Below are 16,023 nucleotides of genomic sequence, written 5' to 3'. Positions count from 1 at the left end.
ATGGTCACCACACTGAATCTGATCTGCTTGAGGTTTTTCCCTGCAGTGGATTTTTTCCTTATTACTGTTTCCAGTGTGCCTGCTCATAGTGTGGGTAAGGTCTTGACGTTATTTGTGTGTCGTGCCTTGAGATGACATGTTATGATTGGGCGCTGTATAAAGGAAGTGAAATGGAATGTTCAAAACTGGTTTAACTCACCCACTCACTCACCCACCCATCTACATTTTTCTGGAGGCTTATGCCAGTGCTGACTGCGATCAGCACAGGGAAAAATGTAAATATATTTATATATTTAAAAATAAAAACCATACCAGCTGGTGCTTCAGACTTGCATGGGAAAAAAGTCCAGTAACACTAAAGTAGTTAACTGTAGAGTTTGGAGCAGAATGCGTATACAGGGAAGTGGAACGGTTATGTGCAGTTTTTGCTTTTTGATACAACTCTTCTAAGTAAAACATCCACAGCTGTTGCTCATCATTCAAACATAAGTGTTCTGACTTTAGATGGGTGACACGCTATCTTACTGCAGACAGACATCTTTAAGTCTAAAATAAAGCAAAGCTATGAAGATAATGATGAGTGCCCAGAGACCGCGTTCTTGAATAGTCCAATGTGGAAAATTGTCATCTAAAAATATTGTGTTCCGTTCCCTCCCTGAGATCTGTTTGCTTTTGGACCCCCCCATGCCACCCCACCTCACGCCATATGTCTTACTAATTTACAACCTCCCAGCAGGATGGGGTATATATAGCTGCCACCCTATCAAACAGGATTAAGAAAACAGTTATTTATTTTAAGAGAAGGCTTACTTTGTGTGGATGTGGAAGTTGTTTGTGGTTCCTGTGTGTTCATAGTCATGAATGGCTGCTGCAAATAGTGAAGCCATCACTTCAAGTTCTGACAGCCAGTGCTTAGAAACAGGAGACAAGATAGACACAGGAGACAGCATGATATGATATATCTGAAGGAACAACATATTTATAATAATATAATGTATGGAAGGAGAAATGCCAACTACACTGATCAATAACATAAACAGCCCTAACCTGACGATCTATCGCACTGTCAAAAACACATTGTGCAGGTGCTTTAGTGGTGTGTCCAACTCCAATTAGCTATTTGCGATCATTAATTATTAGCACATGTGTGCGGAGAGACTTACAATCATAGGTACTTTTATGTTGTATTGCTAAGTGAGACCTTAAAAAATGTGGAACATGTCCTTTAAAGGCAGTGAGCAGTGATGCTTTGATTGACTATGACAACCTTTTCACACCCTGATCCCTTAGCAGGTGCATTTTCGGAAAACGTCTCACTCGACAATTCTCTGCATTTTTTTGGCGTGTGACGTACATTTTAGAATGAGCAGAAAAATGACTGACAGACAGAGGGAAATGAACCTGCTCTGCCCAAAAACGAAACTTTTGAGCTTTCATTCAAAAGTGATGGCTCGGATTGACAGACAGGAGATGACACACTTCAACCCAAAACTCAACTTTTTCAGAGCGTTTGATTTTGGAACCTATAGTGTGGTGACGCGCTATTTGTGTGGCTGCTGGTTTACTGAAGCTGTGGACATGGACGTCAGGAGATCTGCATGACATTGTTTTTAACAGACTGCCTGACACGCAGATGGATTTGTCACATTGGAAAAAGTCAAAAAACATTATTTCCACCAGTTAATGGACTTTACGTGCCACAATCATGAGAGAACAAAAGACGAAGCTGCAGCCGGCGCGCATGCTTCTTTGATCATGTGGAGTTTACATTTGGAATTAAATCTATATCACAGTGAGTCTGGCATGTTCAGGATTTTACAGCTTTTGTGTTTTATGACAAGCTTTTTTTTTTTTTTTGCTTTGAGTGTGAATTTGGAGCTGGAATGTGTGTGTGTGTGTGTGTGTGTGTGTGTGTGTGTGTGTGTGTGTGTGTGTGTGTGTGTGTGTGCGCAGCTCGTTGATCCTCTCAGCTCCTGCCGCTGTGAACGTCTCCATGATGTTTTTTCTCTGGCAGCAGATGTATTTTTTTTTTTTTTTAGATTTTATGGATAACAACACTTATACTTAATTGGGCTCAAGGCTGAGCGTGGAACAAAGAATGTTATTGACAGGCTGTGCTTATGAGCATGGCAGCAGGTGCACTATGTAAAATTGTAAAGTTAACGTTAGCAGCTGCAATCCATTGATGCACATACTGGGATGCTTCTAATTGCTACATTACTTGTTGGAAACACCCGAGTACTCACGAGTACTTTGTTTTCAGAAGTCTCTGTAACTGTTTGCTATGAATGCCGTATACTTTGAAATCGGTCACAGAAGTTCACAAAGTAATCCTGTGGATTATTGGATAGCCACTAACAGCCTAAATCCTGATTGTTATAATTTCAGTGCGACATGTCCTTTAAGAAACAGGTGCACCAGCAACTGATCTGTTATTATTTAGATGGTGAATGTATAGGTGAGAAGTTTTGTGGCAATACACAAAGAAAAAGGACTAAGGTACAAAGGAAAAGTTTTAAAGAGTTGTATTTTCCATTAGTGTACATTGTTTTCTTTTTAAAAATTGTTTTCAGTCCAGTTTCGTTGTGGTTTCCTAACTGCAGATGAGGGGGATGGACACAGATGTGCATATATATGCACCTCATGAACCCAGTTATGTGAGGTGTATCTGAATATTATTTCACACAATTGGAAGAAAAGCACAACTTTAAACCACATTTGGTGGTCTATAGTGCATTTGCTTTCTGCTGCCCAATGACAGCAATACACTTTCAATGTGCCCAACCACACCTCCTGTTGGAACAACATGCATACAGGTGCACAGCTGATTATAGGGACAATTACTTTTTAAAAAACACGGATGCTGTGACAACGCCACTTGCGCTGTGCTGTCTGTTGCTTTGTGAAAAGTTAAAATTCCTAGAAATGATTGCAAAGATTACAATCAGTTATCACATAAACCCAGTAATTAGGGGTGTACAATATAGACTCAACTTTATATCACAATACTGTACTTCAAGGAAATTTGCAATAATGATATTTATAATGATATAGAAAAATACAGAATAATGCTTTCCTTACTTTCAAACTTGATTGGGCCTTTGTGCACTAGAGAATGTAAATATAAAACGGCATGATTTGAATTTGAAAGCAAGAATTTCTTTAAAAACCACACAAAATATAATAATATTTAGTTGGACTTTCCAATCCATCGCAATGGCGACTATTCGCCCTATTGAGGTTTCCAATCTCGCAAAACTTCAGAGAGGTCACCGCGCTGCGAGATCTCAGTAACATTTAGAACTGCACTGAGACGCTCTGATCAGGATGCACTTTAACCGCTGTACATGGACAACACCATTAACATTGCAACATAAAACTCTTTGTATATTGTGCCTAAAGCTCTCATGAATATATTCTTTGGGTTTATAGATGTTGTTATTGTGTTTGTTTGACATAAACATGTGAGAAGCTCAGGTTGTTTCTCCGTTATTTTCAATGGGAGTTGCTGTGAGCCACGATCACTTCCTGTTCATGTCGTTCAGAGGGAAAGTGAAGTTTGCTCTTTAACGTCCTTCTTATTGTCCTTTACAACACTGTTTGTCCTCTTTGTTCCAGAGTAATATGTATAAATGTCTGAAATTCGGTTTGTGATTAGTAAATTCCACGCAGATTAAACATAGCAGACACGGATTATTTGGAATATTTGTTTTAGCAAGTTTCCAGGGTCTCATGTATGCAGTCTCTTATTAATGTGATAAAAAGCATAAAAATGTACATTTTGTTTAGTATAATGTTCATTTGCAATTGTCGTCATGTGGATTCTCCATGTTGTTTACACCGCAGCAACTCTCTGGCGCTCAAGAGATTATGGGATATGAATATAGGGCGAATTGGAATTACAGGCTAGTACAGTTAGTGGTAATTTGATGGCCAATGATCGTATGTTGATAGGTATAAAATGAATGTCACTGCTGATTGTGTATCACAAAATAGTGCTGTCAGTTAAGGACATTACTTTTACAGTTGTCAGATTCGTCTATGCCCTCAGACAAACAATCCTGCAGGAAACCAGTGCATTTCTGCTGGTTTCAGCTTGGGTGAGGTGTCACTCTTCCTACCAGCTAAAGCCCATCAGTTTAACCCAGGGCAGAGCTGGGCTAAGGGGTGTAGGTTTGCATATGGACCATAGGGACAAGTCACAACCATTATTTTGGGATGGCAAAATAGTCCCTACCAATATTTAGCATTTTTTTTAATATAACAAAATCATTCACTATTTTTTTGCAAACTCGATACTATAATTTTAGTCGTCACGTTTTTTCGACGTGCCAGAATGACAGGGTTACCCATGTTGCAATTTCATTGGCTCACGTTCTTCTCACATGGACGTAAACAAAGCGCATCTCGTGGCAGGCAGTGCTTCATTTGTAAAGTGGGAGGTCCCAGAGCGCAGAGGATGGGTGGCTCCGGTGCAGTGTTGCCAGATGTACGATAATTATCGTATTTGTACGATAGTTTTGCCCTCTGTACGATGTACGATCAATAATGGGAAAAAATCCAATATGTACGATAATTTCAGTTGGTTGCCCAAACACGCATCTCTCTCTGACACCCAAGAATCATTTTGCAGGCGTTGCACTCAGGCGGCATCAAAGACACACCACACACAGGGCTGCTGCTGGCTTTGGCCGCCCGGGACAACGTCATTTGAAAGCCCGCCCCCTCTCATACAGAGTAATGAGTTCCATCCAATCTGTGCAGGACAGGAAGGTTCCCCAACCAACATCTTTTTTTTTTCTTTTCGAAACTTTATTTCAACAAATGCAATAACAAACGAACAAAACACAAGAGCAAAGAGATATACAAGAAAAATAAAAAAAGTTCAAGTTCCTTATGGAGGTGTCAACATTTTTTCTGTGTTCAACAAAATCTGCACAAGTGGCCATGGCATCGGATGATGATGACAGCGACCTCGAGGTTGAATTCGACTCTTTCTAGTCTGGTAATTAACACAGAAAAAAAAAAAATCTTTCTAGTCTGGTAATTAACACAGAAAAAAAAAATCTTTCTAGTCTGGTAATTAACACAGAAAAAAAAAATCTTTCTAGTCTGGTAATTAACACAGAAAAAAAATCTTTCTAGTCTGGTAATTAACACAGAAAAAAAAATCTTTCTAGTCTGGTAATTAACACAGAAAAAAAAATCTTTCTAGTCTGGTAATTAACACAGAAAAAAAAATCTTTCTAGTCTGGTAATTAACACAGAAAAAAAAAATCTTTCTAGTCTGGTAATTAACACAGAAAAAAAAATCTTTCTAGTCTGGTAGTGCATTTGCTTGTGCATTTGCGTTCTTTTTGTGCCATAGTTTCCCCATTACTGTAATTACTGTTTAAAAATGTGACATAAAATTCTTTGTAAATAAAAAAATGCTAAAATAGCTACGTTGTACGCGTTTTGTTTGTGTACGATAATTTCTCCCAAAATACGATAATTTTGAGGTTTTGGTACTATACTTTCATATTTCATATCTGGCAACACTGCTCCGGTGCAGAAAAACAAGAAGGGCGGGGCTTGCCAACAATGCTGTGCGCCACACTTAAAATAAACTGCACACCCACACAAACACGCACACACAGCTTTACAAATGACACTAACACCCTGCCTTTTCCTCAAAAATTACTGCGTTTATGTTTGCTGTCTGTCTCTGTACTTTTCTGTCACTTTTGCGCTCTTTTTCATACTTTTCCCTCGTTTCAAAAGTCACCGAACGCACTTTACCGTAATATATGCAACATATAGCACACTGTTGGATAGCACGGGTTCTTGGCTTGCTGTCAGTGTTGAAATTTTTCAGAGTGAGGGCTTACATGAGAATTTACGGTAATGAGAATCAGCGGCGCACTAGTGTGAAACTTCCGTGTTTTTCCTCTGCGTTATGACATCACAGGCTTACGTTTACCGTAATACACCATATATCATTGGAAATCTTTTTTTTTTTTTTTTTTGGCAAATTAGGTTGCCAGATACCTACAACTGCATTATTGATGAAGAGAATAGATTATACATCTTGATTGCAAAAACATTTTTTTTTTTTTGTTAGCTCCACAAGTATTTTTTTTGTTGTTGTCTTGTTCTCTCAGGTGTAGGCCTATAGAATAGATTTGTGATTTTTGGTGCAATTTTGTTATTTAAGCTATTTGTTTGTTTGCCTACACACTTAATATTGTAAATAAAGTGTTAAATTATTCAGCATTATGTCGTCATATGTTATGTATTATGCTGTACTTGTGGGTCTAATGGTATGAGTGGGTTAGGGGGTGGTGGTGGTGGGCAGGGGGGCCGGGGGTGGGGGGTGGTATTGTCCCTACCAAAGCTGAGACCAAACCTACGCCCTTGGCTGGGCTACTTACACGTGCACACAGCAGGGCCTGTTTGTGGATGGTTGTGGAGGATCTGTCATGCTTTACAACTAGTCAGCCTGGACATTGAGTGCACTCTGCAGTTGTTGTCCTCATAACGAAAGTTATTTTGACTGCTGCTCTGTGCATTTACCCTAATCCGTGTTTGTGGGGTTTGGTGACTTTTGCACTAGACAAAAATGCTTAATACTTGCTTTTAAAAGTGACTTAGAGTAGTGACATCAGTATAAAATTCTAATCCATAATTTAATGAATTTAATGAACTGTATTTAAAAATGGACTACAAAAATCAGGTGAACATTGTATACCACCAATCCAGATCGCAGCAACAGGCAGTGCAACGTCTGAGTGACATCAGCAGCATGAACGTGGCTGTGGTACGGGTTGTTGTATTTGCAGTATCCTCTCTCCAGTGCACACAGGAACTCTGTCAGGCACGAGATGGGGATCTGCAAAATACATTTTATAATCATGAATGTCAAAGTTCAAAGGTATGTTTCAGTTTCACCAACAAATGCTTCAGGAGATCAGTTTTGCCATGAAGATGTGCTTAAACCTAAGTAATGTTTTGGAACACCATTATCAAATCACGACAGGGCCTGTGGATAGTCTTAGTTTCTCTTGATTGGTCCTGATGACAGATGTTCTTTCAAGCTGTTGTGGAAGGTTTTTATTATTATTATTATTATTATTATAGATATCCTCTTGTCTTGCTTTGTTTTGTTGCCATCTTGAAGACAATTCTGGGTGGCCTGTGGTATTCACGTCAGGTCGTGACTTGTGCAACACTGAGCCATGACCGAGTCGTGATAGAGTTTGGATGATGCCGTGGGAAATCACAGTGGCTTTTGGTTTAATTGTGATAATTCTGTCTGTCAAAAGGTCATTGTTTTTTAATAGAGAAGTTTGGTGAGTTGACAGGATTTGATCAAGATTCACCATGACTCCTTTAATGTGATCTATTTATAGGCTGTCGTGGTCAAAATAATGTACGCAGAAGCTGGGCCTATTAGATGACATCCAAACATGATTTGGCAACCCAGCATTTCTTTAAATATGCAAAATAAATAATAAAAGTCAAAAGGCATTCAGAGAGTGCATACCTTCATCAAGATGTAAGTCCTTTTAATGTTTTTCATTTTGAGAAGTTCGTTCCTTTGATCCTCCTGACCACCCATCTTTGATCACAATTGCTCACCTTTGTTACTGATTGACCTATAATCCTGATTGTGATCTTTGATCCTAATCATGAAAGATCAAATATCATGATGACTGATCTTTCATCTTGATCAATAAGCTTTGATCATGACCTTTGTTTTTGATTGCTGACCTGTAATCCTGTTTCTAATCTTTGTTCCTGGTCACACATCTTGTGTGATGTTGATGGCTTGATGGCTGATCATTGATCCTGACCTTTGATCCTGAATTCATTGTGGGAAAAGTCAAGATAAAAGATTAATTTTCAACCCAATTTGAACCAAATGTAGCGGGATGAAAGTCCCGGGTCCCAATTGAAAAGACGTTCCCACTAGCTTGGCTAACGGGGAGTTCCCCTTTGGCTGACCTGGTAGAGGAACGGTCATTTGTGCGAGCCGCGTGGGTTCGATCCCCCACCGTCGTCCAGGCCACGAAGGTCCTGCTGCTTCACAAATGTGGCACACACGAAGGTGGATTCCAGAACTGTCTTTGCAAGGTCAGCCAGAGGTCAGTCTTTTGGGTTAAGGTCATGGTCATTGGGGTCACATGTCAGATTGCCCTAGCGCTTAATTTCTTCATGCACACAATTACTATTACTTACAGTATTTACAAAATAAAGCTCATGAATACATTAAATAATAATGAAAGCTTTCATCCAAAGCACCGATGTTGATACAAGTATAAGATTGTGTTTGAGAGAACTACATCTCCCAGGAATGCTGTGCACATTCTACAAATGTTAAGGACCTTGAAATGGCTGTTGAGTTCATATCGGGTGATCAGCTCCAGAAACACAGTCTGTAATGCATGATCAGAGCTGGCTGAGTTCAGGGCAAACACATCAAAACTCCAGCGGTCAACATCCTGAGGAGACAGAAAGAGAGCGAAATGATCGTGTTATTGACTCTGAATTGCGCTCTCACTGTGATGTCTCTTTTATTGTACAAATACGCCACGCTATGTGAGATTTACTGTCAGCGGTGACTTACCCTGAGGCAGTTTACAACCGCTGCAGGCTGGTCTGGCATGGCTGCAGTGTAGGCCCTCTTGAACATCCTGGAATAATGCAGTGCTTATGACGGGTTCAGTTAAAGTTCAGACATTGACATTGTGCAGTGAACTCATCTCAGGAGGTGTTTATATAAATCCTCCAAGTCCCTGTCATCTTTGGAAGGATGTTTTAAAGAGAGAAAAGAAGGCTAATGTTTCACATTACAGCCTAGCTGTTGGCTTTTGGAGGTTGAAATAGTAACAACGCTGCAAGAGCTTATATTAGAATTACATCACATCAGGCATTTACAAAGCAATTTTAATAGTAGACTGTCTCCAATTTATTATATGCGATAAAAAATTTACCATTTCTGCATGATACATACATCAATTTACATGCACATTGGCTGAAAATTTTGAACTCAGTTTTCCCTCAACTGCACATATTCCATTTTATCAAACAATGTGTTCTTAATTGTATGTCTACTACTTTAAAAAAAAAGTATTTTAAAGTAATCATTATAAGATTACAAGTAATTTTTTTCTTGTTCTTCCTACTAGTTTGGGAGGTCCAGCGACTTTTATGAAAAAAACTGCATTATCATCCATGGCCACATGGTGGCAACACCTACATATGTAACAAGCTGCTCCTGTATACTGAATGGGGTACTATGTTTCACACTGTGGAGCAGAAGGCGGCAGCAATGCACCATTAAGCTGGATGCCAACCCCTGTCACACTCATCCCATTTTGACACAAATGGCTCATTTTGCCAAAACGCCAATCTGTGATGTGTTGGGTATCCCTGTTGCATCACTGTGTGACACACAGGTAAACACTAACCCTATACCTAACTCCAACCATAATTAGAACCATAACCAAAACATAGATGAATGTTCCCTGATGATGCAGAAGCACATAGATCTGTGTGCTGTTTGGCAGCTGTCAAAAAAAACATGCCTCCCCACTCATCACTAAATGACACAATGGTGGTCCATAACTTGTCAGATGCTGAAAGAAAGGGGCACTGACCAAGAGAGTTGGCGTGTGAGTGTGTTGTAAAACAAGAAGAAAAAAGATGTGAATGAGAGAGGCGTTTTACATCTTACAGAATGAGTGAATTCAAGAAATCATGTTCTCAAACTGAAAGACCACTTGAAGGAATATAACTTTCATACTACTTGGCCCACCTTACGCGTAGCCAGGGGTGGGCCTGGATGGGCCTGGGCCCGCCCACTTGTCAGCCAGGCCCGCCCCATCCAATGAGAAGGCTGAGTCGACACTCGACAGTCACCTGTTGTTGCCTCATTGTATTCCTATGATATGGTATTGCATTAGCACTGAGTGACAATTAATAAATTTTGTCAAAAAAATCTGGTTCATCTTCTGTGATTTTTATTAATTCATTTTCAGAGTATCAATTTTGGGTGGCATAATGCTTTACGCTACATCTTGAAATGCCATTCAGATTGTAATTGCGTGACAACATGCCCCTCCCCTTCTTCAATGTCTCTCAAAGCATCGGACATTTTGTGGTACACCATGTCGGCTAGTGTTAGCAGAAAGTCAAGAAATATGTCTAAGCAGTGTAAGCAAAGACGTTTGTTGAATTTTGTTGTTTGTGGGAGTCAGCATGAATTGGAGAACAACCCATCTTGTTCTTCTCAATCGGAGGTGGCAAACTGTGATACTGACAATGTTTTGGAATCATCCTCACCCTCAGCAGCGCTTCAGTCTACAGCAATAGCACCTTCTCTTCCATGCCAAGGTATGCCTATGTTAAAAGCTAAGGGCCCTGTCCCACTGGGGAGAAGGTGAGATTATCACGGCAGTATTATGGGTGTATTATGAATGCATAGCGCACGTGTTGCGCATGCACGGCATCTGCATTGCGGTCATAAAAGAAGTGCACTCGGGCCGTCGGCATCACTATTCACACCAACAATACAGCCTCTGGAGCATTTGCTGGACTTGGACAAGTTGATCACAGAGTGTTGTCATGCGAGGGTTAACTGTTCATGAGTTTGGGGAGCGGGAGGGGGGAAGCCACTCTGGGTGTGAGACTGTGTTTTTTTTTTTTGTTTTTTTTTTTTTTGAGTGAGTTGAAGCTAAACAGCAACTCTTCCTTTTGTTGGTGTTAAATAAAAGTCCTGGATTGCAGCAGCTACGTCTTTGTGGATTTACACAGCCGGACCGGCACTGACTGGCAGGTATGTCGCTTTCTGCCACACTTTGGGTTTACGTGATGTGTTTGTTATGCATTCACAGATTGTCCGCAAATCAGCTGCAAAGCAGATGTAATAAAAACGCTTTATTTGTGGCCAATTTGTATATTTTGTATATTTTACATATTTTAGTTTGTGATGTGGACATGATGGGCACGCAATATATCTGTTTTACACACTGTCCCGGTCCACTGTCAAGCCGCAGGTCCCCGTCAGTTGCGGATATCAGCGGTTAACGGCAGATATACAGTGCATAGAGTGAGTATGTATTGTGTATGAATGAATTGAATATATATGGAGTATGTAAGGCGGATGTTATTAGCATTCAGAATTTTGAACAGCTCAAAAATCCTGGCTGTGGACATGTGTGCCTCTGCGGATGATCACGGGCGTGTTCGGATGACGGCCGACTCATACAGGCATGTTACACGGATATTGCGGATGTTTGGCGAATATGGGCCAATTTTGTGCGCAGTCCATACGCAAATCCTTCTAAACGCCAGTGGGACAGGGCCCTAAGTTTGATAGAACATGATGGGCATAATTGAATCGTTATTTATCATAGCCTTATTTTTGTTCATAATTTCAGAGTCAGCTGTGGCCAGGAGCAGCAGTGAGACTATTGATATCCCCTCAGACCTGTCTGGTATAAACAAGCCCGCCACCCGACCAAGACTCACTTCACCATAGCAGGCAAAGCAAGAAGCTTCAATGTTCTGTGGTATGAAAAATTCCCATGGCTAGAATACAGTATTTCGAGGGATGCTGTGTCCTGCAAACCATGTCGCCATTTCTCAGAGGCTGCCATCGAACACAGATTCAATAAAATTGGCTTTAAGGACTGGAAACACATTTCCCATTCATGCACCAAACATGAGGCTAGTAGGGCTTATGCTGCAGCGCTAGCTTGGGCTGAGGGCTACAAGCAAAGCCACCAAGGACTAGGAAACATCGTCAACCCGCTTAACCAGGATGCAGGGAACAGGTCGATAGTGCAGAGGAACAGGGAGCATATGGACTCTGTAATCAGGCTTGTTTTATTTTGTGCAAAACAAGACATTCCCTTGCGTGGGCATCGTGAAAACAAAGAAGCTTTAAACAAGGGCAACTTTTTGGAATTGTTTAGACTAATTACGGAATTTTGTCCAGATATGGCAAAACGTCTGGATGAATTGCCTGGGAATGCAACATCAATGAGCCCTGACATCCAGAATGAAATACTGGAAACTGCCGCATCACTCGTTATCAGGAAAGTAAAGGCAGAACCGCAAGAGGAGGCAGGCACATACTACACAATTTTGGCCGACGAATGTAGACTTGTCCAAAAGGGAGCTTGTGGCAGTGTGCCTTAGATACCTTCACAAAGGCCAGCTAAAGGAAAGGGCCATGGGCTTTGTCGAGGCTAGCGACATGAGTGCAAATGCCATATCAGCAAAGATTCTGGATGTTTTGGAGCCACTTCAGCTTGATCATGCGCTGTGTGTTGGGTTTGGGTTTGACGGGGCATCGGTTATGTCAGGCCATAAAGGGGGAGTACAGGTGCTTCTGAAAAAACATTTTCCAACTGCAACATATGTGCACTGTGCTTCTCACCGTTTAAACCTGGTGCTCTCCACAGCGTCACAGGTTTCTCCCGGTTTATCTACATTTTATGACATGATTAATAATATACATTCGTTCATGACGGGGTCAAACAAGCATGCAAAATTCATGGAGGTGCAAAAACAACTCCGTCCGAGGAAACGAACTTTGGAACTCATCAGGGCTTGTGATGTTCGGTGGAGTTCTTGGTTAGGTGCAGTAACTAAAGTCCTGAAACTTTTGGATTCCATTTTGGAGACGCTTGCCGAGTACTCGGAGTTCGGCTCCGGTAACACCAAAGTTGAAGCCGACTCATTACTGCAGCAGATGCAAACAAAGAAATTCGTCTTTCTGTTAGTCATGTTTAACCAGTTCTTTGACACGAGCGACTGTGCCACTAAGGGCTTGCAGTCTTCCACAATATCAGTTACAGACTGCATTAATCTGCTCAAAGCCCTTAAGGAATCTTACACCCAATTCCGGAATGATGACAGTTGCTTTAACAAAGTAATGGAGCTGACCGAGGACATCTGTAAGAAAAATGACATCGTCAGCTGGGATTCAACAAAAAACCCCGTCATCTCCTGCTGTAGCATACATTAAAAGGATTCATCAGATGTAAGTGTGAGACCATTAATTACTTTTTTCTTCTAAATAGGCCTAATTGTTAATATTACGAGGTCTGTTAGAAAAGTATCCGACCTTTTTAGTTTTTTTCAAAAACCTGATGGATTTGAATCACATGTGCTTGCATGAGCCAACCTTGAACCTTCGTGTGCATGCGTGATTTTTTTCACGCCTGTCGGTTGCGTCATTTGCTTGTAAGCAGCCTTTGTGTGAGGATGGGTGTAGTCTGTCGTCGTTTTTTCTTTGCAAGGAAATGGCAGAATGACTGGAGCAGCGCGACTGCATCAAATTTTGCCACAAACTGGGCAATAGCCAGGTGGAAACCATTCGGATTATTCAGATGGCTTTCGGTGACGATCCTGTGGGCATCACACAGATTAAGGAGTTGTACAACCGGTTTAAAGACGGCCGCACAATGGTGGAGAGCGAGCCGCGCTCTGGGCGGCCATCAACACGGTGAAACAACCGGATCATTTCCAAAGTGAACGCTGTGATGATGTGGGACCGTCGTGTGATTATCCAAGAAATTGCGGAAGAGGTGGACATCAGCACTTTTTTGGCACATTCCACTGTGAAAGAAGAGTTTGCCATGAAAAGAGTAGCGGGGAAATTCATCGGCACGATGCTGATGGTGCAGCAACAGCACCTCCGTGTTGAAGTCTCACAGGACATGTAACATGCCCAGCTCGTCAACCATTCGGAAGATTCAGACGGCTTTCAGTGGCTTTTCAGTCGTGTGACTATCCGAGAAATTGTGGACAAGCTCGACATGTCAGGGCATGTCCTGTGAGACTTCATCACGGAGGCGCTGTTGCTGTGCCATCAGCTTCGTGCCGATGAATTTCGCCGCCACTCTTTTCATGGCAAAATCTTCTGTCACAGTGGAATGTGCCGAAAAAGTGCTGATGTCCACCTTTTCTGCAATTTCTTGGATAATCACACAATGGTCCCACATCACCACAGCGTTCACTTTGGAAATGATCTGGTCATTTCAGCATGTTGATGCCGATCGGAGAGCAGCGCGCTCTCCACCGTTGTGCGGCCGTCTTTAAACTGGTTGTACCGCTCCTTAATCTGTGTGATGCCCAGAGGATCATCACCGAAAGCCATCTGAATAATCCGAATGGTTTCCACCTGGCTATTGACCAGTTTGTGGCAAAATTTGATGCAGTCGCGCTGCTCCAGTCATTCCGCCATTTCCTTGCAAAGAAAAAACGAGAGACTCCACCCATCCTCACACAAAGGCTGCTTACAAGCAAATGACGCAACCGACAAGCGTGAAAAAAATCATGCATGCGCACGAAGGTTCAAGGTTGGCTCATGCAAGCACACGTGATTCAAATCCATCAGGTTTTTGAAAAAAATAAAAAGGTCAGATACTTTTCTAACAGACCTCGTATATTGCAACTGCCATGAATCATGTTGGTGTCCGTTCTGATGGGTTTTTAATTTGGCCGCCGAGCCATGGTTTCCATTGTTTATCAATTTCATAATTTGGCCGCCGAGCCAACCTGTTTTCATGTTGCGGATATATTTTGAATTTTTATTTTAAAGGACTTTACATGACTAAGCGTTGCGTTGCTGCTTGCATTTTCCATGAGGTGCTTGTGTCTGACAATTTGCATCTGTGTAACTGCGCACACAGCGTCTGTGCAGTTGGCTGAGATGTGTTCATCATTAAACTTGGAATTCATTTTTGAAACAATGCCTTATTTAAATACCTATTGACGTTTTGGTTTTAGGCCCAGCCAAGTAGGCTACCAGACTTGCACTGAATGTGTGTGTGTGTGTGTGGCGCTGCACTGCAGCTTGCATTATCCATGAAGAGTACTTGTGTCTGACGTGTCGCGTCTGTGTGCTCACTTTGCCAGTGCTGTAGGCTAAGTGATAACGTTGCTTGCGATGTCCAAACGAGGCATACTTTTTCAAACGGTGTATTATAATACCTACGAGGATAGGCTGAAAAGTTCTAAGGCTCACCAAGAAGGAGAAATGCCATTTCAATAAAACTTGGCATGCATTAAGTTCAACTCTTCTGATGACTAACTGTGTTATTTTCTTCCAGGTTGTGAGGTAGTTTATGGTTCATAGCCGAGTTTGAAAGTTCATGGTAGAGGGAAATGAAAAAAATGGACAAAATCTGGCATCACGGTGTGATTAAGTACCTGCATAAGAAGGGGTTAAAGCCCAAGGACATTCATGCGGATATGGTTGCTACATTAGGGGATGAAGCTCCCTCCATATCTACAGTGCAGAAGTGGGCAGCTGGATTTAAGAGGGGCAGAGAGAGCCTTGAAGACGACCCAAGGTCTGGGCGGCCTGCAACAGCCACAACCCAGAAAAACATTGACTTTGTTCATGAAATGGTGATGGACGACAGACGATCGACGATTAATCAGCTAGCAGATGCTGTGGGAATATCTCGTGAGAGAATTGAACACATTCTGCATTACATGGAATGTTTTCTTACCCAGGATGAGTGTTGGGTTCACCACTTTGAACCAGAGACAAAAAAAACAAAACAATCAATGCAGTGGAAACACCCAAGGTCACCACCTCCAAAGAAGGCCAAGGTCATTTCATCTGCGGGGAAGGTCATGGTTTCAGTTTTCTGGGATGCCAAGGGCATTGTGTTCGTGGACTATCTTGAAAAGGGACAAACCATAAATGACAGTACTATTCTAACCCTACTGAGACAGTTACACGAGGCTATCAAAAAGAAGCGACCAGGAAAGCTGACGAAAGGGATGCTGTTCCATCAAGACAATGCCCCAGCTCACAAGTCAACAGTGGCCATGGCCACTATCCACGAGTGTGGATTTGAACTGGTAGATGACCCACCATACTCCCCTGACTTGGCACCCTCGGATGTTCATCTGTTCCCAAACCTGAAAAAAACTTGGCTGGGAAGCACTGTCGGAGCATTGATGAGATGATGGCTGCTGTTGAGGACTATTTTGACTCTCAAGATGAAAGCTTCT

The 16,023-nt window shown here is 41.7% G+C and overlaps 1 protein-coding gene across 1 annotated transcript in view; it reads right to left on the bottom strand.

The window, feature by feature from the left end:
- The window catches only part of LOC117506639 (calcium/calmodulin-dependent 3',5'-cyclic nucleotide phosphodiesterase 1B-like), an 82,456-nt gene that overhangs the window by 49,356 nt on the left and 17,077 nt on the right, over positions 1 to 16,023 (bottom strand). The window contains exons 4-7 of the mRNA XM_034166163.1: positions 8,609 to 8,675; positions 8,367 to 8,483; positions 6,731 to 6,871; positions 811 to 911 (exon numbers count right to left, since the gene is read on the bottom strand). Of these exons, the coding sequence (XP_034022054.1) occupies positions 811 to 911; positions 6,731 to 6,871; positions 8,367 to 8,483; positions 8,609 to 8,675 (426 nt within the window). The remainder of the gene's footprint in view (positions 1 to 810; positions 912 to 6,730; positions 6,872 to 8,366; positions 8,484 to 8,608; positions 8,676 to 16,023) is intronic.

This window comes from Thalassophryne amazonica, chromosome 3 (genome assembly GCF_902500255.1).
Source record: "Thalassophryne amazonica chromosome 3, fThaAma1.1, whole genome shotgun sequence".
NCBI classification, from domain to species: Eukaryota; Metazoa; Chordata; class Actinopteri; order Batrachoidiformes; family Batrachoididae; genus Thalassophryne; species Thalassophryne amazonica.
The sequence above is the reverse complement of the archived record's forward strand: the minus strand, read 5'-3'. Positions and strand labels throughout refer to the sequence as shown.